The sequence below is a fragment of the Moschus berezovskii genome, chromosome 25, assembly GCF_049115385.1.
Source record: "Moschus berezovskii isolate FMDL1 chromosome 25, NW_MosBer_1.0, whole genome shotgun sequence".
Classification (NCBI taxonomy): Eukaryota; Metazoa; Chordata; class Mammalia; order Artiodactyla; family Moschidae; genus Moschus; species Moschus berezovskii.
The window spans coordinates 19,428,520-19,452,478 of NC_142484.1; the positions used below are offsets into that span (position 1 = coordinate 19,428,520).

At 52.7% G+C, this 23,959-nt stretch overlaps 1 protein-coding gene across 3 annotated transcripts in view; it reads right to left on the bottom strand.

The window, feature by feature from the left end:
* Nucleotides 1-5,564: 5,564 nt before the first annotated feature.
* ST3GAL4 (ST3 beta-galactoside alpha-2,3-sialyltransferase 4) overlaps nucleotides 5,565-23,959 on the bottom strand; it is a 47,696-nt gene continuing 29,301 nt past the window's right edge. The window contains exons 1-11 of one of the 3 annotated variants that reach the window (XM_055415900.2): nucleotides 18,349-18,477; nucleotides 14,806-14,878; nucleotides 14,409-14,493; nucleotides 13,918-13,998; nucleotides 13,630-13,727; nucleotides 13,368-13,428; nucleotides 12,591-12,686; nucleotides 12,316-12,505; nucleotides 11,548-11,691; nucleotides 6,486-6,629; nucleotides 5,565-6,222 (exon numbers count right to left, since the gene is read on the bottom strand). In XM_055415900.2, the coding sequence (XP_055271875.1) occupies nucleotides 6,136-6,222; nucleotides 6,486-6,629; nucleotides 11,548-11,691; nucleotides 12,316-12,505; nucleotides 12,591-12,686; nucleotides 13,368-13,428; nucleotides 13,630-13,727; nucleotides 13,918-13,998; nucleotides 14,409-14,493; nucleotides 14,806-14,878; nucleotides 18,349-18,381 (1,092 nt within the window). In that variant the 5' untranslated portion in view covers nucleotides 18,382-18,477 and the 3' untranslated portion in view covers nucleotides 5,565-6,135. Of the gene's footprint in view, nucleotides 6,223-6,485; nucleotides 6,630-11,547; nucleotides 11,692-12,315; nucleotides 12,506-12,590; nucleotides 12,687-13,367; nucleotides 13,429-13,629; nucleotides 13,728-13,917; nucleotides 13,999-14,408; nucleotides 14,494-14,805; nucleotides 14,879-18,348; nucleotides 18,478-23,959 lie in introns of those variants that run through there. The other 2 variants (XM_055415897.2, XM_055415901.2) reach the window with 2 other exon arrangements.

The window sequence follows — 23,959 nt, forward strand, 5'->3', positions numbered from 1 at the left end:
CCGTCCACTCTTTCCCTCTCTAACTGCTGTTCTTCCTGGCTCCGTCTCCTCCTCTCTGTTGGTGAAATCTTGGACACGTACTGAAAGCTTTTGGACCACAGGTCCTGTGGTTTCACACCCTCCACAGCCCTCATCTTTACAAGGCCTTTTGTGAACACATGACATTCACGAGATCCATCCTTGAGTTCTGGTCTGCGTCCCTGGGGCCTGTATCTGCCTGCCATTCCATGTTCCCAGAGCTCCTCCCTGGGCCAGCCGACTCAGCCCACCCACAGGGCTGGGACAGCCTCAATCCCTGGGCCAAATGTCTCCCCTGAGCTCACTGACCAGGGAGCCCTGGCCACACAAAGGAACTTCCTTCCGTTGCTTCTCAAACTATGGCCCTTGGAAACAACCTTGGAAAGCTATGAGAACAGTCACACAATGCTTCTCTATAGCTGTCTTCTTTGGAGTGATTCTAAAGTACTAAGATTCAAAGACAAGGTATGTGAAGTCTCAAGAAACAGGTCTTCATAGGGAGAACTGGGGTCTTATTAACTAGACCTTACCTGAAATCTACTCCTCCTTATACAAGAGGAGGAGTGCCACTCAGGATAAAAGCTGAATATAAGGATTTATCCCTGCGAACGTCATCCTCAACTAAGCAAACACAGGATCAAGGGAACTAAGTTCAAAATACCACCTTCATCACCTTTGTAAAGAAAGTAAAGGGCCAGGGCCTTGCTGCCCAAGGACTAGAAGACAAATTCACCACACTAGTGGACTCTGCTCTTGGGAGAAATACGGAATGGAGAAGGCATTAGTGATAAAGTGATACAGATAAAGATTCAGGGCTTCTACAGCAGAATTTTCAGATGAGAATTTCCTATCTGACTTTTAATTAAAAATTTCTCTAGTTCTCTTGCCATGCACGGCTGCAAGTGGAACAGAAATGTACAGGAAAAAAAGCACAGAACTGGAAAGAATCTCCCTACCAGACTGTAACTTGTCCTCTTGTGGTATTTTTCTTTAGGAGAGAAACACAGTTTTAGGCAAGTGAAGACACTCCTTAAGAGTTAAAATTGGTGATGTACATAAATGATGTTTTAGGAAACCTCAGAATAATAGTTCTGGAACAGCTTAGTTAAGTAATTCCAACTTCAATTCCCTGGGGTGATTCCTATCATTCCCTCCACCAATTCCATCCTGCCAGTCTTGCAAGATTCTTGAGAGGAAACAGCATCTCTATTGAGGAGTGCAGTACTTTAAATTGGTCTTCCCGGGAAATCTGAAATCTGGCTCCCAAAGTTGTTCTTCCTAAAGCCTTTTGTCAAATCCTCTGTGTTAACCCTCCTATACAGGACTGCAGTCTCCCCAACCTCCTCCCAGCTCCCCGCACTCCCTTTACTTGAAGAGGGGGAGCCCCTAATACATTAGGGCTTCCCCCAAATCTGTCATCTAATGAGACCCAAGGTTCATCTCCCTGCCTCAATTCTCAAGTGCAGAATCCCCATAAACTCTAACAAGAGAAGTCAAGTCACTAAGAAAGATCTGGTCAGGAAAACAGGCTATTAACTACTGACATACACACACATAGATCCCTCCTCAAACTCTTAAGTTGGAAATATTTCCTGGAATCACGTCCAGTACAAAACCAAGGAAATGCTCAAAACTAACAAATAATTTTCTGAAGCTATAATTAAGACATCAAAACTGTCAGATGGTTTGGGGAGAGCTTACCAACTAATAAGATGTACTTCTCAACCTTTGTTTAGCAACCTGCCCTGGTAGGCTGCCTGCCATGGAAACGTTGTTGTTCAGTCCTCAGACCTGGCCGACTCTTTCCAACCCCACAGACTGCAGCACACCAGGCTTCCCTGTCCTTCACTATCGCCTGGAGTTTGCTCAAACTCATGTCCATAGAAACAGATAATGCCACCCAAGAAACACCCTTCTCCTAAAGCACCTGAGTGTGTCTGACTTCAACTTGAAAATCATTGCCAGAGAGCAGTTTGAACTCACAGTTCTTTGCTGTTTTCTGCAAAGCCTGCCTTTGAGTCCTCTTACCAGCCTCTAAGGAAAGTTATGACCAACCTAGATAGCATATTAAAAAGCAGAGACATTACATTGCCCACAGGGTCCGTCTAGTCAAGGCCATGGTTTTTCTCGTGGTCATGTATGGATGTGAGAGTTGGACTGTGAAGAAAGCTGATCGCCAAAGAATTGATGCTTTTGAACTGTGGTGTTGGAGAAGACTCTTGAGAGTCCCTTGGACTGCAAGGAGATCCAACCAGTCCGTTCTAGAGGAGATCAATCCTGGGTGTTCATTGGAAGGACTGATGCTAAAACTGAAACTCCAATACTTTGGCCACCTCATGTGACGAGCTGACTCACTGGAAAAGACTCTGATGCTAGGAGGGATTGGGGGTGGGAGGAGACGGGGACGACAGAGAATGAGATGGCTGGATGGCATCACCGACTCGATGGACATTAGTTTGAGTGAACTCCGGGAGTTGGTGTTGGACAGGGAGGCCTGGCGTGCTGTGATTCATGGGGTCGCAAAGAGTCAGACACGACTAAGCGACTGAAATGAACTGAACTGAACTGAACCAGCCTCTTACCTCTTACCTCTTACCTCAACCTCTGCTGAGCTTGTTGGTGACTTGAAGACAAACACTTTTCTGTAACTAGCCCTACCTGGGCATACGTTTGACCTTCCAGATGGACCTCACCTGTTTCATATGCTTTCAGGTATTCTCCATCATGCAAAAAGTAGCTTTCCAATCTAACGTGGACATCATAATTTACAGTCAACCCGATGTTTTTCCAGACATATTCCCACTAGATCCTTAAAACCTCCTTGTGGGACAGGCATGCCTAATCACTATTTTACAGGTCACGTGATAGAGCACGAGTTTGTGTGTGTGCTTACACCTAAGTACCTCACAGACAAAACCACTTCGGAGTTCAAACTTTTCGCAGGCTGCTGGCCAGTCTCCGGGGGAAGGCAACTGGATGTATTCATATCCTCGGAAAGTGTAAATAAAAACCCAAAGTGTTCAGCACTTTCACTTGATGTGAATACAGAGCATCATTTCGACGTGATGACGGACTAAAGAGCCAAGCTCTGTCTTGCCCAGCTAGGAGGTGGAGCTGGTTGTTCCGCCTCTTCTCCAGGCCTCTGTGGCGGAGAGATGGGGCGCACGGTCTACACGCACCGGGCAGATCTCCTCTGATGGCCCGCAGCCCGAGTCTGTGTCACCCCCGCCCCGGCGGTGACATCAACGTAGGTCACATGAGCCAGCCGCGGCGGGACTTCAGACGAACAGCAACCCCCAACCGTGGTTCGCCTCCAAACCGGGCAGACAGACGGGCGCGGGCTCAGCGGCCGCTGCCGGAGCCGGTTGCCAGGGAGGCGCCGGCCTCTCAGCACCCCGGAAGGCCCCGGGCGCACCGCGCTAGGGCGCCGCTCTGCCTGGGCAGTCCCTGCAGGGCGATCCCGGCCTCCGCCCCGCCCGCGGGACAAAACCGCGCGTGCACGTAATTAACGCGGCTCAAGGGCACCGGGGATTAACCTGGGTTTTGCATGCAGACCATTGAGTTGGAAGAGGCCCGTGAGATTATCCTGTAGTCTAGACGACCGGGGCAGTGGTTGCGGGTGCTTATTAAAATTCCAGATTCCTGGGCTCCATCCCCAGAGGCCTGGGTAAAACCCGAGAATCTGCATTCTTAAATCACACCCAGATGATTCAGCTCAGGTGGTCCTCATTGGCTGGACCCTCCCTCCTATTTCAAGGACTGTAGGAATTGGACCACAGACGTGGAGAAGTGATCAGCCCAAGGTTGTACAGAATTAAGTGGCAGAGCCCGGTGGAGGACCCACATTTGTGGGCCGGCAGTCAAGTGCTTTCCCTCTGCCTTGCTCTGCTTCTCTCCTGCCTCCTTTTCCGGGCCGGTTTAATCAGGACCAGGCAGGTGGGCTGTCGGGCAGTTCATTCACATTGGTCAGGCTAACTGAAGAATGACAGTCGCTTTCTCAGAACTCAAAAGAACCCCATCCATCAACTCATCAAAGCTCCACTGCCTGCTCTGGGGCCCCTGGTGCTACCTCTATTCGCCTGGGATTGGGATACCCTGGAGAAAACACTGAACCCACACCTCCACCCAGGGAGCAATGGCCAGTTTGGAGGGTATACACACTCCTGTGTGGATGTAATCACGGAGGACTGTCTGTGTGTAGGCATCACACACTTCACGCCAAAATATAAATCGCTCCCATATCTACATGCGTGTGTGTGTGTGCGTGGAGTTTGGAGGTTGGGGGGTGGGTATGAGTTTGGTTTCTGGCTCGAGTTTAGGCACATCCAGTAACAGGCAGTGGCCCCAGTCCAGGACAGCTGGATCATACGTGCTGACAGCCACTTTCAATGGCCTGCACGGGGAACTAGACACTCCCATGCAAACCCTCACAAGCAGCAGCTGGAGATACACCAGGAATAAGCAGAGCTGAGGCTCCTGCACACACTCACGCCCAGCGGGGTCAGCAAGGCTCCCCAGGACAAAGCCTGGAGACGAAGCTGGCCCATGCGGAGGAGAAAGGAGGGGTCTGGGGCTGCGGCCCTATTTGCTCTCAGCCCTGGGGGGAGAGCAGCCGGCAGAGGGGTTCTGCCAGGTTTCTGAGAAAGCAAGTCCATCCCCTGCCATGGTCCTCTGCTCCTCCAAAATCTCTGCCCCTCCTTATCTGTCCTGTCCCAGCCTTGCCGTCTCAAAACCTCAAGGCTGCAACTCTTTCCGAGAAAGCCAGGAACACAGCTGTGAGTCCCTTCCCTCTGGGGGAGGTCCGGCTCTCCCTCCTGGCTCCAGATGTAAAGGCACAGCTGGGAGAGTGGCGGGAAGCCCACTTGGCAGCTTAGCAGGGTCTGGGAAGATGGGAAAGAAAGCCGGGCAGAGACCGGCAGACAGCAGGGCTATCATGATTATAAAAACCTGGGCCTGGGGGAGAGGGGATGAAGGCAAAAGCATTCCATCATTCCATCCCCTGGCCCAACGACTGCTCCCAGGCCTTGCCAAGTCCTCAGACACCACCCGTGCCCTGCCCATCCCAATTCTGGCTGCCTGGGCCCCTGGCAGGACTTTCGGTAAACTCTATTTTATGATTCCCACTTAATTTGAGAAGGAAACTTGGCTTTCTTTGTCTGTCTCCACCCTTATCCTCAAACACACACCTTCCAACATGTGATTCTGGAAACAAGGCTGGTGAGGAAGAGAGAGGGAGGGGAATGAGGGTGCTGCCACTCCCAACCACAGGCATCCTCCTGCCCCTCCTACCTCTGGAGAGCAATCCAGGATGCAGAGCCAGGCTAGGTGTCCAGCAGACAGGGCCGTCTGGGCACCAGTTGCTTGCCTGCTATGCCAGGGTGACAATGCATGACTTGGCACCACCCAAGCATCGTATTCAGTAAACAATGACTTCCCAAATAACCCTGGCCTGCCTGCCCACTCCCAGGCAAGGGGGCCCCCTGCTGTGGCCCTCTTCCCCATCCGCGTCTTCTTCAATCCGAAAGGACAAAGAGTATCACAGCTGCTTCTGTTTTAGGAAAAATAGTTTAATAATTTGTAACCTATTTTAGGTCACTTCCACCATGGAGCCCCTGTGCCACTGCTCTTCCCATGCCTGCTGGGAGGGAGCAGCCCCTCTGAGGGGGAGTGGGCACCACCCACTTCAGACGCCCCACCCTCCTGGGAGGCCCGCTCTGGGCCTAGGCCGTAGTGGGTGCATCACTTCTGTCTGTGTCAAAAGTTAGCAGAACACTGCCATATGCCCCCTCTTCTGGATGCCACGGGGCCAGCCCACAGCACATTCCTACCCCTTAATTAAATAGCCCCTTTAAATAATCTCCCGGCACTGGCAGAGAGGGGATGCCACAGAAGCAAGCCCCCGTGCCCGGGCACAGCCCCTCCTGCCCCAGGGCCTCCACCCTGGCTCCATCTGGCCTCCACCAGAGCAGCCAGGGGCATGGCCTCGTCTCAGACCTGGCCCCCTCCCCACACAGGAGAAGGTGAGTCCAAGCCGGCCAAGCTGGCACCTGGCACCCCCAGAGGCACGGACCGGGGCTGCTCAGCAGGGTGAGCCGATGGGAACAGCTCCTGCCCGAGTCAGAAGTAAGTGAGGTTCTTGACCGCTCCGATCTCCAACATCCGCTTGATGGCCAGGGCCTCCTGGGAGACATTGTGGCCTGACCACTGTGGAGACAGCCAGGGAAGCACACTGAGGAACTTCTAGGCAGCTCTCTGGCCCTCCCGTGACCCCATGCCAGGGAGCTCTGTTCCCCGGGCCGGCTCTCGCAAGGAAGGCAGAATATGGAGGATGCTGGCCTGGGAGTCCAGGTGCCTCTCTCCGTGTGGCCTCACAGGTAAGCCACCTCTGGGCCCCCAGCACCGCCCTCACTCACTCGGTGTCCCCAGGCCAGTCGGCCCCACCCAATTCACCAGCAGGGACCACTCACCATCATGGACTTGAGCGTGATATACTCATAGTAGTGAATGGACTGCTTCTTCTGGTGGGCGTCTGGGTAGCCAAAGCCAGCAATATGCACCAGGTCGCAGAGGTGGAGGGCCAGGGTGATGGCCAACAGCCCTGTGGTGGGCTTCTGAGGGACAAGGGGTGGGCAAGGGATTAGAGGGAGCCAGAGTCATTCAGCACCTCTGGGCCAGTGCCCTGCAGCAGAACCTTCTTGTATCATGGAAATGTTCTTCATCTGTGCTGTCCTATATGGCAGCGACGAGCCACGTGGGGTTCATGCAGCTAAGGAACTGAACTTTTTATTTTATTCAATTCTAATTAAATTTTAAATAGCCTCCTGTGGGGAATTCCCTGGTGGTCCAGTGGTTAGGACTCTGACCGAGCTCTCACTGCCAAGAGCTTAGGCTTGATTCCTGGTCGAGGAACTAAGATCCCACAAGCCATGAGACACAGCCAAAAAAACAAAAAATAGCCACATGTGGCTCATGGCTACCATATGGCATGCTGAAGCTGTGCTTAGTCACTCAGTTGTGTCCAGCTCTTTGCGACCCCGAGGACTGTAGCCCACCAGGCTCCTCTGTCCATGGGATTCTCCAGGCAAGAATACTGGAGTGGGTTGCCATGCCCTCCCCCAGGGGATCTTCTCAACCCAGGGATCAAACCCAGGTGTCCAACATTGCAGGTAGATTCTTTACCGTCTAAACCACCAGGAAGCCCAAGAATACTGGAGTGGGTAGTCTATCCCTTCTCCAGGGGATCTTCCCAACCCAGGGATTGAACCCGCATTTCCTGCCTTGGCAGATGGATTCTTTACCACTGCACCACCTCTCATGCAGTCCTCACAAAAGCACTTTGAGATCGATACCTTTATTAGTCCCATTGTATACAGCTAGGGAACTGAGGCTTAGAACTATTGAACGAGTCCCTCAGGGAGTAGAAAGGTCCTGCTCTCCAACCTGGAGAACCTTACCTCTCCCGGAAGCCCCCGGGGCACTCACTCTCCCAGGCTGTGTGCACTTCATGAGGGTGGGCTCTGCCTTCAGTAAAGTGGGGTCAGCAGTGCCGCCCCCATCTCCCACCGTAGGGGCTGCTATGCAGGTCTCAGTTTCACCACCCCCAACTCCTCCACGGGGATGTGCCACCCGATAGCCTAACCTCACACATCCTCTTTCTTGGCTGGGACGACCTGCCTTCAGTGCCCACTCCCGTTGACAAACCACTCTCCGGATCTTGTCAGACCCCCTAAGTCCAGGTGTTCCCCAGGGCCCCTTTCTGAGTTCTCCTATCTGTCACTTCCTGTCCCAGCCTTCCGTTTCAACCCTGTTGCTTTTACCTCCTTTGTGTTATCTCAACCAGTTCAGACCTCTGCCCAACCACACATTCATCACCTTCTAGCCAGCTCTTCCTGGACGTGGGCTTTTTTAAACTCGCCAAACTCTCCTCTCCCCTTGTATTCCTGTCGTTGTTAAACATATTACCATCCATCCAGTTGTGCTGGAAACCTGGAACTATCAGACAGCCCTCAATTGCACCTTAAAATCAATGCTGCTGCTGCTGCTACTTCAGTCGTGTCTGACTCGGCGACCCCATAGACGGCAGCCCATCAGGCTCCCCCGTCCCTGGGATTCTCCAGGCAAGAACACTGGAGTGAGTTGCCATTTCCTTCTCCAAAGCACACAAGTGAAAGGGAAATCACTCAGTCGTGTCCGACTCCTAGCGACCCCATGGACTACAACCTACCAGGCTCCTCCATCCATGGGGTTTTCCAGGCAAGAGTACTGGAGTGGGGTGCCATTGCCTTCTCCGAAAATCAATGCTATATCAGGAGAATTCTAAGATGACCACCAATGACCCTTGCCCTTGAGAGTGTGCGTAACCTATGAAAATGATGAGATATATTATGCTCTGTTAGATTGCTTCATATGGCACAGAGAACTGGAAGACAGACAATCCTGGTGGGCTTGACCTCCCCTCATGAGCTTTTACATCTGGGTCTAGAGGTCAGCAGTGGAGGAAGTCGGACATGTGAAACATAAGAAGGATTTATCATGCATTGCTGGCCTAAAGATAGAGGGGGCCGGACAGCAAGGTACGTGGGCAGCTCTTAACAGGCTGAGGGTACCACCCCAGGCTGAAAGCCAGCCAGGAAATGGGAACTTCGGTCCTGCAACCACAAGGAACCAAATTCTTCCAACAACAAGAATGAATTTGGAAGTGGATTTCCCCCTCTGAGCCTCCAGACAAGAATGCAGTCAGGCTGCCAACTTGATTTCAGCCTTGTATATTCTAATCAGAGGATCCAGCCATGCTGTATTGGACGTCTGACCTCCAGAACTATGAGTCAATGCGTGGGTGTTGTTTAAGCCACTAAACTGGTCATTTGTTAGGCAGTGACAGGAAACCAATGCAGATGTCAGGTCCGTCCATTTCTTCTTCCTTCCGCTAGAGGCCGGGTTCTGGTCCTCAGCTCTGGCTTCTCTCTCCAGCCTTCAGCCTCTGCCATCAGGGGCATAAAATTCCCCCTTGCTGTCCCCCACCCGCCTCCACGTGTACTAGAATGCAGTGCCAGGGCGCTGCTTGGTCTTGCCGAATAAAATGCCTTTCCCCAGGTGTCTGCTCCCTGGGCCCCGTGACCCCTTAAGGCCCAACTCTGGTCTCACCTCTTCTGACGGTACCACTCCGGACAGCCCCAGGCAGAGGTCCACCCCTCCTCCAAGACCCCACAGCACTTGGAACAACCCTCTGCTAGAGCATCTTGCCACTCCAGGTTGCAACCTGTGTGTTGATTCTGCTAGGCTGAGGTTCCTCAGTGCAAAGAGCATGTCTTACTCCCCGTGTATTCAAAATTGGGGCCTGGTGCTAAGCAGTCACAAAAGCAGGCATTCAACACAGGAAGTTGAATCATAATAGATATTCAGTAAAAAATAAAATCATAGGGAGTTCTCTGGTGGCCGATGGCCTAGTGGTTAGGAGTCCAGCTTTCACTGCCATGCATGCATACTAAGTAGATTCAGTCGTGTCCAACACTTCGCAACCCCATGGACTGTAGCCCACAAGGCTCCTCTGTCCATGGGATTCTCCTGGCAAGAATAACCAGAGTGAGTTGCCTTTTCCTCTTCCAGGGGATCTTCCCAACCCAGGGATCGAACCCACATCTCTTATATCTCCTGCATTGGCAGATGGGTTCTTTACCACTGATGCCATGGATTCAATCCCTGCTCAGGAAACTGAGATCTCACAAGCCATGTGGCACAGCCAAAAAAAAAAAAAAGAATAAAATCATTTATTCAAAATTTGGCTAATATTTATTGAGCATTTACAGTGTTCCAATCTTCCCTGGTGGCTCAGAGGTTAAAGCGTCTGCCTCCAATACAGGAGACCTGGGTTCGATCCCTTGGTCGGGAAGATCCCCTGGAGAAGGAAACAGTAACCCACTCCAGTATTCTTGCTTGGAGAATCCCATGGACGGAGAAGCCTGGTAGGCTACAGTCCACGGGGTCACAAAGAGTCGGACACGACTGAGCGACAGAAAGGAATGGAATCTTCATGATAAGCACATTACATAATTATCTTTTTAAATCCCAGAATGGCTATTGGAAAGGTCAGTACTGATCATTTCCCCACCACTCAGATAAGAAAACCTGAGGCTCTAAGCGTTTGACTGCCCAAGGCTATACAGCAGGCAGCACCTTGAGTCCTTTCTCTGTCTGAAAGTTACCTCTGCCTCCTACCCCACACAACCCGAGAGCTCAAAGACACGTGGAAGTACCTGCTTGAGATGCTACCCAGTATGATGAAGCCCGCCAGCCAGAGACCACTAGAGAGCCACAACCAAAACCATAACTTGCCGATGCACCCTGCCTCCCCAAACTCCCACACCTAGCAAACCACAGTATATAGGACTAACTGCAATTCTTTTAACTCCCTTAGACCAATATGTTCCAAGATCAGATCACAGATAAAGAGATCAAACAGTAACCAAAGGATTTGGGCTGGGCTCCATGTTCGTTTGGGCTGGGCTCCAAAAATAATACTACTGACTGTCCAGAATTCCCTGACTAACCAGTGGTTCCATTCCGTACCATCGCTCAGTCATGTCCGACTCTTTGCGACCCCGTGGACTGTAGCCTACCAGGCTTCTCAGTCCATGGGATTCTCCAGGCAAGAATACTGGAGTGGGTTACTGTTTCCTTGGTTAGGACCCTACAATTTCACTGCTGGGGGTGTAGGTTCAATGCTTGGTTGGGAACTAAAATCCCACAAGCCACACAGTCAAAAAAAAAAAAAGACTACTGCCTGTCCCAGTAAATCCCCAGTGTACAGACTCTGATCAGCACCTGCCAAAACCACCCTCTAACTCTAGCTCCCAAGCGGTAAAAACACCCTTCCCTGACTCCGCACTTTGGCGATGCCTCTGGGCATCTCAAGAGTCTGCACTCTTGGGCTTCCCAGGTGGCTGAGTGATGAAGAATCCGCCTGCCAATGCAGGAGACATGAGTTCAACCCCTGGTCCAGGAAGATCCCACATGCCTCGCAACAACTAAGCCCATGTGCCACAGTTACCAAGCCTGTCCTCTACAGCCTGGCTCCTCTACGGAGCCCACGTGCCTCAACTACTGAAGCCCAAATGCCCTGGAGCCTGTGCTCTGCAATAAGAGAAGCCGCCGCATGAGAAGCCTATGTGCCACAACTAGACAGTAGCCCGCTGCTCACCACAATGAGAGAAAAGCCCATGTGGCAACAAAGACCCAGCACAGCCAAAAATAAATAAACGTGTATTTAAAAAAAAAAAAAAACTTGCCATTTGTTCTTTAAAAAAAAAAAAGAGTACAAACTCTGCCTTGCTGTAAATGTCAGTGTACCAGTCTCTCATTACAGGTGTGTGCCTGGGGTCTGTGTTATTCAGATGCATACTGCCCTCTCCACTGGTATTCTCCCCTCGTCAGGGGTCCTCTGGACCTCCCCAAGCCTCTGGAAGTCCCACCCACTTCCCACCCAGGACCCCAGCCCTCTGGCTTCCCCACCCATCCGCAACCCCTCATCACCTGCTTAATCTTGTGTGGCTGCTGTATTGGCAGGCTCAGCAGTTTGTCAGCTGCGATCTCCATGTAGAAAGGGTTGAGAATCCGAATCTGTTTGGGGTTGACATCCCAGATGAGGGGAGGCTGTTTCCAGAAGCCCTTTCGCACCTAGATAGGTGGGGACGGAAGGTGAGAGGGGAGTGGGTTGAAACCTGCTTCTCGAGTCCAGCCGCTGGGCTCCTCCAGGGAAAGGGGTCCATGTGGGGATGGCACGGAGTCCTCAGGAGTGTGGGGTGAGGGATGGGAGGGGGGACCAGAGGGGAGGAGCAGGGAGAGAGGGGAGTGGGGCAGTCCCCGTGGGAGGCCAGGTGTCATGGTATGGAGAGTATGGGGTCTAAGCCTTGCTCACTCCCAATGACATCCACACGGGTAGAAGGGGCTAGGTCAACATCTGGCAGAAAATGGTTAGTTGGACAGTTCAACATTCAACTGATGGCAAAGAGAGAGAGTGGACTTTCTGGGGTGTGTCTGCCTAGAAGGACAGAGATCTTGACTTTTCTAACCTACCCCCACCTGGAGATGACCACAGACTGGTCCCTCTGCTCCCAGGCTTCTCACTGGCGCCCTGGGCTGCTCTTGCCTGACCGCTGTAGCAGAACACTGAGCTCACGCCTAGCCCTCACTGGCTCCTGAGGATCCCAGGGCACACGTGATGGAACAGGAGGGCCTGAGCCCGGGCAGCGTTCCCCCACCACAGGCCAAGACCTTTCCCCTCCCAGTCTCCCCACGCACTCGCTTCTTATCACTCAGGATGCTCTCGATCCAGTGGAAGTCCATGGCCTTGAAAGCTACCAGGACGAGGAGTGTGTCGGGGTTGTCCTCCACTTTGGGGTTGAAGTGGGCGGATTCAGGGTAGAAGAGACGCATGGTGGTCTTGGAGCCCACGTCCTGCTCGTAGCCAGCCACCGGGGCGCTGTTTAACCTGGGAGGTGGGGAGGAGGATGCCCGTCACCCTGAGCTGCGCTGGTCTGTTCCCAGACAGAAGAGGGAAAGGCAGCCATACGGACCTGATGACCACGTCGTACTTGTTGATGGCCTCTCCCAGCGAGCTGTTGCGCAGCCGATGCCCGTTCCCCACCACCACGCAGCGGCGGCACTTCAGGCTGCCATGGGAACAGGGTGATGAGACCCGGAAGGAGCCCCTGCTCCGGCTTTACCTCGCTCTCCTGCCCCTCTCTGCCCCAGGCCCCCTCAGTCCCTGCTTCCCATGGACCGTGCAGACGCCAAGTCACTTCAGTTGTGTCTAACCCTGTGCGAGCCCGTGGACTGTAGCCCGCCAGGCTCCTCTGTCCATGGGATTCTCCAGGCAAGAACACTGGAGTGGGTGGCCAAGAGGATCTTCCTGACCCAGGGATGGAATCGTGTCTTTTAAGTCTCCTGCATCGGCAGGCAGGTTCTTTACTGCTTAGCACCACCTGGGAAGCCCCCCTACATGGACCAGGCATCTCCAAAGAGTTCGGCTCCCTGTCATGCTGACTCTGCAGCCCTGGGCTTTCAAGGGAGAGGAAGCTGAGCAGACCACAGGAGAGAGAGGAGAAGGACAAGAGGGAAGATGCCTAGGAAGGACTGCGGAGCAATCCCATTTCAGAGTCCCCGACTGCCCCCCAGGCCGGCCTGTTACCACGGCAATACCCTCAGCAACCTCTGCCCACTCTAGCAACCCAATACCCAGGCTCAGCTGCCATAGGGACTCGTGTCCCCACCTCCCTGGAGACAGGCAGGCTCACTGGGAGGTGCTGGACCATGACGATTTCTCACTGAGGCAGGAAGGCGTGTCTCCCTACCTCTGGATGCTCTCTGGGATGGAGTAGCTGGTGATGGCTAGCACCCGGAGGAGCAGATCTTCTGCAAAGGGACCAGATTCGATGGCGCTGATGACAACAGCAACCTCTCCAAAGGCTGCCAGCCCTTCCTCCCCTGACCCCAATGTCTGAGCCTGGCTGAGAACTTGGGTGCTGGGACCGTGGGTGGCAAAGAACGAGAAGTAGTATGGCCAAGGTGAGGCCACCATTCCCACCCACCCCGCTCCCCAAGGCAGGCACTTACCACTCCCCTTGGTCCCGTAGGGCAGCTCATAAAGAGATGGGGTCTTGACCCAGAAATAATCTTTAAGCTGCAGGAAGAAAGGCTGTTCTTGGGAGTAGCTGTGCAGAGGTGAAGGCAGGGTGGGGATAATTAATCGTGATGCCAGAAACAGGGTCAGACCACAGACTAACATCATGTACACAGGTCCAAGGCCTCCCCGCCCTCAGTGGCTTCACCTGACCCCTGTCCTCCAGCACGGTTTCCTCCTCCTCGCTGTACTCAGCCCACACCCCACCCTCACACACTTACTTGCCAAAGAGCTTGGAGACCATCTTCTCCGCCTCACCCTGGAGGCATGGCTCCTTCTTCCCTGGGACGGGAAAATAAAAGCTGGAGACAGAAAAGAAGAGGAGATAGGAGCTCCGGTCAGACCTCTCAGGCAGCCCCCTACCTCCTCCCAGGGCATGAAGTCTCCAAGGCCCTGGAGAGTGACTCACAGGCTGGAATCATCTCAGCCCAAGTTCCACCTTGAAACCAAATCACTTCGGACCCAGCTCTTCCTTCTCCTAAACCCCTTGGGTGAGAGACCTGGGGACCCATCCCAGACCTTACCTCCCCAAACCCTCCTAACCACGCTCACAGAAAGATTCTGAGCTAATAGTGTAAGGGAGAGGCCCCTGGCTCTCTGAACCCTCCTCCCTACCACTAGGTTCCCACTCCATGACATTCCATCCCTGAGCCCCCTTCCTAAAAAAAAACAAAACAAAAAACCCACAGAAGAACATGAAAGATGGACTCACAGTTCAATGTACCTGTCCTCTCGAGAGATAGAGTACCATACCATGACAGCCAGGAACAGAGCCAACATGGCCAGGAGCTTCCAGCCTGCGGGGCGAATGCACACAAGAGCTGGAGGCAGGAACAGGCAGGCAAGGCCATAGGCCACCTTCCCACCTGCCCTGCCTGCCCCGCCTGGGGCTGCCACAACCTCAGCTCAGAGTAGGCCCCTGCTGGGCCATAGTTCTCTGGCTCGGGGCTTGGACCTGAGCATGTCTGCCATCCTTCAAGAGGAAGAGAAGTGCCCCCAGCTCTGTATCTGTCCTTCCACAACCCCCGGGGAGGATCGAAGGAAGATACTGAAGACTGCCTCCGGGGAGCCCATCCCTGAGTGTGGGGGAGCTCTTGGCGAACACTCACGGGACTTGCTGATCATGTTTGTCAGGTGCCAGGGTTCCTGGGGAGAGTTGTCATCCCGGCTGCCTCGGGCCACCTAGGAGCAGGAGTCAAAGGTGTGCGGTCAGCGTCATGAACGCTCTGGCCTCGGCACTGGACCAGGGCATACCCACAGCCTGCCGCTTCTCACCTCCAGGAAGCGCACAGATGCAGGGCCATCCAGGGAGCAGCCCTTCTCACTCTGGATGTCCCCCTAATCCCTCGAAGGCGCCCTCAGGGGTCCACAGGGGTCCTATGCCCCAGAAAGGGAAACCACTTCCCACCGCTCACGGATTCCATCCCAGGCCAGAGTGGCCCACCCCAGCTTCCCAGGCGCGGCTCCCCTCACTGTCCTCTCCCTCGTTTGACCTCAGAAGGGTCAGCTCCAGGAAACAGAAGTACATCCACCCATTTTCAACATGAAAGTTAGGCTCAAAGGTACAAGGGTGTGATTCACGTACGCACAAGTGAAGCGAAGTTTATCTCTTCTGCACACTCAAGGCATTCCTTCAGTGCTGGCCACCACCCACCCCTCCATCACCAAGCTCCCGCTACTCCACCCGAATAGGTCCACTGGGGCCACACCCAGGGGTGAGGGTGGGGGCCACCAGACAGTCCACGAGGCCTCCTGCAGCCCTTCTAGACTCTGGCTGAGTACACATGGTGTCCAAGTCTCCACTGCCCAGGTACACTGGGGAAGGTGGTGGAGGCAACTGTTTTAATGGGAGCATGGAGAGCAGGAGGGGCTTCCTCTGTAGCTCAGCGGTAAAAAAAAAATCCGCCTGACAAAGGAGACACGGGTTTGATCCTTGGGTCAGGAAGATCCCCTGGAGGAGGGCATGGCCACCCACTCCAGAATTCTTGCCTGCAGAATCCCCACGGACAGAGGAGCCTGGAGGGCTACAGTCCATGGGGTCGCAAAGAGTTGGACACGACTGAAGTGACTGATCACACACACACACACACACAGGCAGTGGGAAGGGTCTGGTCGGTCACAGAGGAGACAGGAGACCCTTTCAGGTAAGGACAGAGGCTGGCAAGGTGAGGACGGAGGGGGTGCGTTGCTACATGCACACAAAGACATTCCTCTGACCACACATCCAGCCAAGGGCCATGCTTCTGAACCACTGGGAATTCATTTCAGCAGCTCAAAGAGCCACACGAAGAGATATGGGACACAGGGCGCCAGCTTATTCTCTCCATGCTACTTTCACTTCCTGGTGAAACTTCCTTATGAACCAGATCCCTGGTTCATAAGAATCACAAGGGCCACGTACTAAGAACACAGATTCCAGGGCCTTTTCCTGAGACTGCTTCAGCCAGCTGGGGTGGGACCTGAGACAGGCATTTCCACAAGCAGCCCGACTGATTCTTCTGACATCAGGAAAGGAAGGGAAGCCCTCGTGACTGTGCTCTCTTGGAGATAAACGAAAAATCTCAGATGATTTCTCAATGGTGGGGGCCCGCATCGGGACAAGATCTGGTTCTTGTTAGAAACCATAAATCGATTATCCTGAATGCTGTTCTATTAAAGAGTCGATGCTCTGCTCTGGGCGGGAAAGGGGGGCACTGCCCAGGCTCCACCCTGAGTCCACAAACACGCAATGAGAATGTTGAGGGGAAGGGAAAGCGGATAGGGGAAGAGGTGGGGGGTGTGGACCAGAGTCAGATATTCTCAGTAGGGTCAGGAGGGCCCACCTCTCAATCCCAGGGCGGTTGGAGGATGGCTCTGTCCAGGAAGGAAAAGTTTTAGAGTTGTAATCAGCAGACCCCAGTGGAAGTCAAGACCTACTGCTTTTCCAAGGGTGGCCCGCCTTCCGATCCACCCAAAGCAACTGCCAAGTCATTCCCGTCCACATCATCCCTTTCACACGCTTCTCCCGATCCGAAATTCATTTAATTACTTGCTCTCTGTCTGTCTCCCCCACTGCAAATAAGCCCCGGGAGGGGAAGAATCGGGTCTGTCTTATCCCCAGCTCAAGCCTCAACATCCAGCACAGCCAGTGCTCAGCAAGTATTGAATGAATAACATGTTGCGTTATCTTGGGGGAGTCACTGTGCCCTTTCTGACCCTCGGTTTCTTCAGCTGTAAAACTGGGAAGTTTGTCTAACAAATGCTTGTGATTCCACTATATCAATATTTATCAGATCCACAGCCTGAGCCTCACCAGGGACCTTATTAGAAATGTATAATCTCAGGTCGGACTTCCCTGTAGCTCAGATGGTAAAGAATCTGCCTGTAAAACAGGAGACCCAGGTTCCATCCCTGGGTCAGGAAGATCCCTTGGAGAAGAGATGGCAACCCACTCCAGTATTCTTGCCTAGAGAATCCTATGGACAGAGGAGCCTGGTGGGCCACAGTCCATGGGGTCACCAAGAGTCGTACACAACTAAGTGACTAACACACACAGTCTCAGGTCCCACCCAGATGCACAAATCAGAGCCTGCATTTGCAACAGATCTCCTGATGATTCACACCCACAGTCAAGTTTGAGACACACTTGTCAAGACGGATGTCCTTGGATCAATCAAGATGGATGAACGTGGTGGAACAGGAGAATTGCAGTATCTGGGGTTCCCTACCTGGGAATTCTGACAGAACTGGTCTGGCCCAGCACTGGAATTTGTTCAAGCACCCGGGGTGATTCTAACCCAGTCAACAGTTGAGAACCACTGGTCCAGATACTGGCGGAAGCAGGCTTCTCAATCTTCAATACGCACATTCTGACTCAGTGGGTCTTGTCAGTCTGCATTCTAACCAGGTCCTAAGTGGTGCTGGCTGCTAGACTGGGACCACGCTTTGAGCTGCAAAGCTCGAAACCAGATCCTTCAGGTTCGCCCATTTCTTTACACTGTGAACCGCACCTTCTCCCACCCTCTGAGCCCTCAATCTTCCCTTCTGATCACAAATCAGCACATCGCACTCCGGCTCCCTTTATCAGGAGGTCACAGCACTGGGTACATAGGGCAGTTACCCGAGAAGCTAAAGCATTTACAAATATCTGGGCCCCACTTTCCAAGAGTCTCATTTAATTGGTTGAGGGATGGGGCCCAGGCACTGGCCAGCAAAAAACCAACCAAACAAAAAACCTTGCCTTTCTTGTGATTTGAACATGCAGCCAAGATGGAGAACACTATAGTGTGTTCCGCGGTCACTGAAAGTCAAAGGTCTCAGCTGTCCTTGATGGAGCAGACCTTTGCTGGTCGGAGATGATGGGTCCCCAGGAACAAGACGATTACTCTTTTTTGAACCTCCTGCCCAATACAATTCTACAGTTTCTTCCTAAACTTATGCTAGGTAGACTGGCTAGTGCTGGGGTTTGCTCCAAGAAACCAACCAGGGATGCCCATGCCTTCCCCTGGCTGGCCAAGCCACAAGAAGGCTCAGCCCCTCTAGGATTCTAGGAAGACGGGCTTCTTGGGCTGGCTGCAGCCTCAAGACCACTCGGAGCCTTCTCCCAGTAGCTGTCCCCAATCCCTGACAGCCCCTGGGGACAAAAAGCCATAAGGAAAGTCACAGAAGGGTACCTGAGCAGGGGAACAGGAATCTGATCCTCTCATGTCCAAGGTGCAGCAACCTCTGCCTGCCACCAGCTGCCTGGGAGATCCAACTCAGTCAGGTAAAGCCGACCCCAAGGCAGGAACACCGTGTGCCCTCCCAGTGTTCTCCTGAGAACCACGGTGTCCCTGCCTGCAGAGATGCTGAGCCCTGCCTCGGACTCACCGAAGGGCAGAACTGGGGGACGAGGGGGAAGGACTGAGGCCTCCCGCAGCCCTGGGAGCCTGGCAGCCTCACACACTCTGCAAGCACTCAGCAGGCACCTGCTGTACCAAGAGGAACAGGATTGGGAGTCACCCGTGGACACGGCCTGATGCCAGGTCCCCCCAAGCCCCTGGGCCCATCAAAGGGCTGTGGCTTAATGTTCCTGAGAAGGGGGATGGGAAAACCAGTGGGGCAGAAGCACTGGCTGAGATCTTACTGGTTCAGAAACCCTGAGCAAGTCACACGATCTATGTCCGTGTCCCTCAGTTCTGGGCGGAAATCCGGGGCTGCCCACCTGCCACCTCCATACTCACTTGCCAGTCCTTCTCCTTTCTGCCCACTCCACCACGCGGACACCGGTCCCCACCCACCCTTCCAGTGTTGTTCCCAACCAGTGACTGATCCCGCTACCTTGTTGCTTTCACCTCTCCCCCTCCTCCACTGCCTTTGACTTAGACTCAATTCTCCCTGTTCCGAAAACAAAAACAAAACCCTCTCTGGGCTTCCATGGTGCCTCAGTGGTAAAGAATCCGCCTGCCAATGCAGGAGACGTGGGATCCCTGATCCAGGAAGATCCCATATGCCACAGAGCTACTAAGCCTGTGCACCACAACTACTGCGCCTGTGACCTAGGGCCCAAGAGCCGCAAGTACTGAGCCCACGGGCCACAGCTACTGAAGCCTGCATGCCCCAAAGCCCATGCTCCACAGCAAGAGAAGCCCCTGTAATGAGAAGCCCACACAGCGCAGCTCAAGAGTAGCCCCCACTCTCCGCAACCAGAGAAAAAAGCCCGTGCAGCAATGAAGACCTCCCCATCACAGCAAAATCACATTTATTTTAAGAAAAAAGCCTTCTGCCTCTGTCTCCTCCCCCAGTTACTCCTGCATCTCCGTCTTGACCTCCAATCTTCAAACTCCTTCACCTGTGCTACCTGCTCACGTGCCCCTCAGTCCTCTGCCCGTCCACCACCCCATCCCTACCTTGTTTTTATGCTGAGTTCACTCCTGCTGCAGCCCTCCGTGGCCTCCTAACCATCAACCTGAGAAAGGTCTGTTTTCACTCATCTCCAATCCGAGGCCCCTGCTACTATCAGCCGAGGCCTCCCTGGCTTCTAGCTCAGGACTCTCTAGGTTTCCGCCGCGCTGGCTGCACTTTCTTTAAGCTCGCATTCTCCAGGGAGCTGCCCTTGAATCCCTGCTCTTTCTCTGTTTTCCCAGGCCAGGTTCGTTCATCTTCAGAGGCTTAACTACTACTCAAACCCTGATGATTCAAGCTCTTTTTTCAGCTCTGTAATTTCTCTCCTGGAACCCATCCTAATATTTCCAGTTTTCTACTGCACATCCTCCCTGTGTGTATGCTGAGTCGCTTCAGTCGTGTCTGACTCTTGGTGACCCCTTGGACTGTAGCCCCGCCAGGCTCCTCTGTCCATGGGATTTTCCAGGCAAGAATACTGGAATGGGCTGCCATTTCCTTCTCCAGCTCATCCTCCCTTAATGATCTTAAAGTTTTCACACTTAACACGTCCAGAACTGGACCCCCGTCTGTCCGCACCCTCCCAACCCCACATTCTCATCAGCTCATCCATCCAACGTCCCCCTTTCCTTCACACCATCCCTGCTCAATGCCATCAATTCTACCCGTGGTTCCTCATTCCAGCCATGCTTGCTGAGCTCCCACTAAACATTGTGGAGGCACTGGGGCACAAAGCCTGATACAGCTCATTGCAGCGTAAAGGTCACATAGTCTAGAGCCTCGAAGTACTGAATTGGCCAAAAAGGTCGTTCGGGTTTTCCCATAAGCTGGTACCAAAGAACCTGATGGAATTTTTGGCCAACCCAGTTCTTCTGAAAGCAGCTTTCCTCTCCTTTTCTGGAACCATAGACTGATTCTAGATATCACCTCAACTTGTCCACTTTCTAACTGGTCCCTATACCACAAGTCTTTCTCCACTCGAGCCACTTCTTCAGAACTACCTACACAGTATCTTTCTAAGAAATAAAGTGGACCAAACCACCCTCCTGCTTTCATTGTTCCCCATTCCTTCAGTGAAAAACCAAAGGTGTTTGTAGAGGCAACCAGGGTGCTTCACTGGGCTTCCTTGGTGGCTCAGCAGTAAAGAATCCACCTGCCAATGTGGGAGATGACAGTTTGATCTCTGGGTTAGGAAGATCCCCTGGAGAAGGAAATGGCAGCCCACTCCAGTATTGTTGCCTGGGAAATCCCATGGACAAAGGAGCCTGTCGGGCTATAGTCCATGGGGTCAAAAAGAGTCGGACACAGCAACTAAACAACAACAAGGGTGCTTCGGTCCCAGGCCATAAGCCCTGTACGTCCATCTCCTAGATGTTCCTCCCTAGTACCCGCAGGAGCATCTTCTTCTTACAGAATCCCTACCCCTCTGCACAGGCTTTCCTCCTATACGAAGATCCCAGGCCCCCACTGTTAGCCTCAACAACCTCACTCCTGCACCATCAGCTCAAACAGGCCCCCCTCTATGAAGTGTTTTCTGACAGTTCTCGGCAATGTTTTTCTTTCCACACAATATTGTTTATGTCTTGATTTTAGCACCTATCAGATAGTAAAATTCTGTATTATATAATTACTATTTTCATGGCTTGCCCACTGTCATCTGACCTCTCCAATTATAAGCTTGTTTATACCAACAGTCTATGACAGCACACAGCCTAAAGAAGATGCTTTATCACATAATATACTTTTATATTACACTCTTAAGTGTTTTCGTATCTTGCCCATAAGATTATGACCTCTGAGGTCCAGGCCAGCTTTATATCTTCAGACTCTATTATAGCGCCTAGAACCTAGCAGATATTTTATCAGGATGGCCAAAAAGTTTGTTTGGGTTTTTCATAACATCTTCCAGAAAAACCCAAACGAACTTTTTAGCCAATCCAATATAAACATCTGACACACAAGTGATAACATGAGATTTAAAATGTATTACATCCCTTGTTTTTGCTGTTGTTTAGTCACTAAGTCGTGTCCAACTCTTTGCCTACCCCATGGGCTATAACCCACCAGGATTCTCTGTCCATGGGATTTTCCAGGCAAGAACACTGGAGTGGATTGCCATTTCCTCCTCCAGGGGATCTTCCCGACCCAGGGTTGGAACCTGCATCTCTTATGTCTCCTGCACTGGCCGGCGGATTCTTTACCACTGAGCCACCTGGGAAACCCCTGACATCGCTTCCTGACCCTGAAATGTATTGTGCGCTCACTGTGTACAACACCAGGGGGCAGGTCCCAACCTCACTGCCATGGCCTTAGGGACCAAGTGAGCCGTCGCCGTGGGGACCGTCCTGGGCACTGCGGGGTGGTTACCAGCACCTTTGACCTCGACCCACTAGGTGCCAGTAGGACTCCACTCTCCAGCTCTGATACTCACAACGTCTCCAGACATTACTGAACGTTGAAAGCTACACTGCAAGACTCTTTTTAAAGCATGATCTCAACCCTGTGAGTTAAACACTATTATTATCTCCACTGTGGAGATAGGGAAATGAGGTATAGAAAAGGTCAGCCACTTGCCCAGGGTGGCCGAGCTAGTGAGGAGCTAAGCTCCAGAGGCCACACTCCTAACCCCTGCCCTCTGCCACCCATAAACCAGCTGGTAAAGACGCCAAGATCCTTGGAAAGCCCACCTGCAGCCCTTTGGAGCAACTCGAGGAAGTTGCCCTCCATTACATCAAAGTTCTTCCAAGGCTTGTGAGAGCTCAGAGGAGCCTCCCTCGCTCCTTCTCAGGCAGGCTTCCTAGTGAGACAGTCTCCAGCCTGCCCCCCACCCCCCAGCTCCCCTGGAAGTCCTCCAGCTTGTCCTCAATGCCTGCAGCTGTGTTCATGGGATTACCATCACTCTACATCTGGACACCAGACTTCCACAAATGCTGGCAAAGCCTGGGTTCAGTTTCTCACGGTCGGGCCACTTCACTGGCAGGGAATCAACAGCCCTTGGCTGGTAAGCCAGGTCTCCTGGACTGTGAACTGGTGTGGCTACTCCGTGGAACCTTAGAGCAGGTCTGTGCTACATCTACTTGCAAACACCTCACCTCGGGAATCTCTGGTCACGTCTCCAGCCCACTAAGATGTATGAATCTCGAAGATGCCACCTAAACCCACAGCAGTTCCTCAGCTTAAGAGTCCCCTGCTGTGATTCCAGGGGGCGGTGTGAGCTGGATGGTGACGTTTTAATTTAATTTCCTAATTTTATTATGCCCGTGTTATAATAATATTTTCTATTCTGCCAGAAATTTGCTTCTAGCTTCCAGGTACAGCTATTGCTTTGCATTTCTCTCCTGAAGGTAGCCCAACGAGTATTTAAGTTACAGACATCCCCAAACTATTATTTATCTGGGACAGATTGTGATTAAAGATAAAGAATGTCAAATCGCATATTTTCCAACAGACGCAAACTTGCAAGGCATATTTTATTTCTTAACAAGGGCCTAGTGTAGACGATGACTTGACTGTAACTAATACAACTGGGAGGTAAGGCAAGGTGAGGACACAGGTCATTGGAGTCTTGCTCTGTTATATTCAGTCACTCCTGGGTGTGGTCCACTAACTGCAATTCTCTAGAATGACCAGTCATCTGAATCACCACTCCTCAGCTCAAAATCACCTCTATGGCTCCCGTCTACCCAGAGAGGTAGGCCAAGCCCTGGCTCTGATCTGTGAGGATGCACACGATCCCCTGGCCAGCACCTCCCTGCCCTCCTTCCCTGCTTTCCTCATTTACTCTGCTTCACTCACACAGGATTGATTCACTGTTCTGGGGCCTCCCCCCTGCTCTTGACCTTTGCGCCGGCTGTTCCTTCAGCCTGGAATGTTTTCCCCCAGACATAGGCTGGATACCTCCCCATTGAGCTTTCCACTCATCTTCCCCACCTCCCATCCAAAATCCCCCTGACACCTGACATTTTTGGTCTCTCTCCTCGACTGCCTAGCCCAGGTGGCGCCAGTGGTGAAGAACTCGCCTGCCAGTGCAGGAGACATAAGGGGCATGGGTTTGATCCCTGGGTCAGGAAGATCCCCTGGAGGAGGAAATGGCAACCCACTCCAATATTCTTGCCTGGAGAACCCCATGGACAGAGAAGCCTGGTGGGCTACTCTCCACTGGGTTGCACAGAGTCAGACACGACGGAAGCAACTTAGCGCACCTGTACTCCCCGCCTGGATCAACCATGTCTGGAACGGTGACTGGCACTCAGCAGGCTCTAGATACAAATTTTTGGAATTGATCAACGGATCTAATCGTCGGGAACGTCACTCTCACAGAGCAGGCCGAGCGAGAGGGCAAGAGGCAGTAGTAATAGATCAGATACCCACTCCAGCCCCTCTGGCCTCACCGCTAGCTAGACA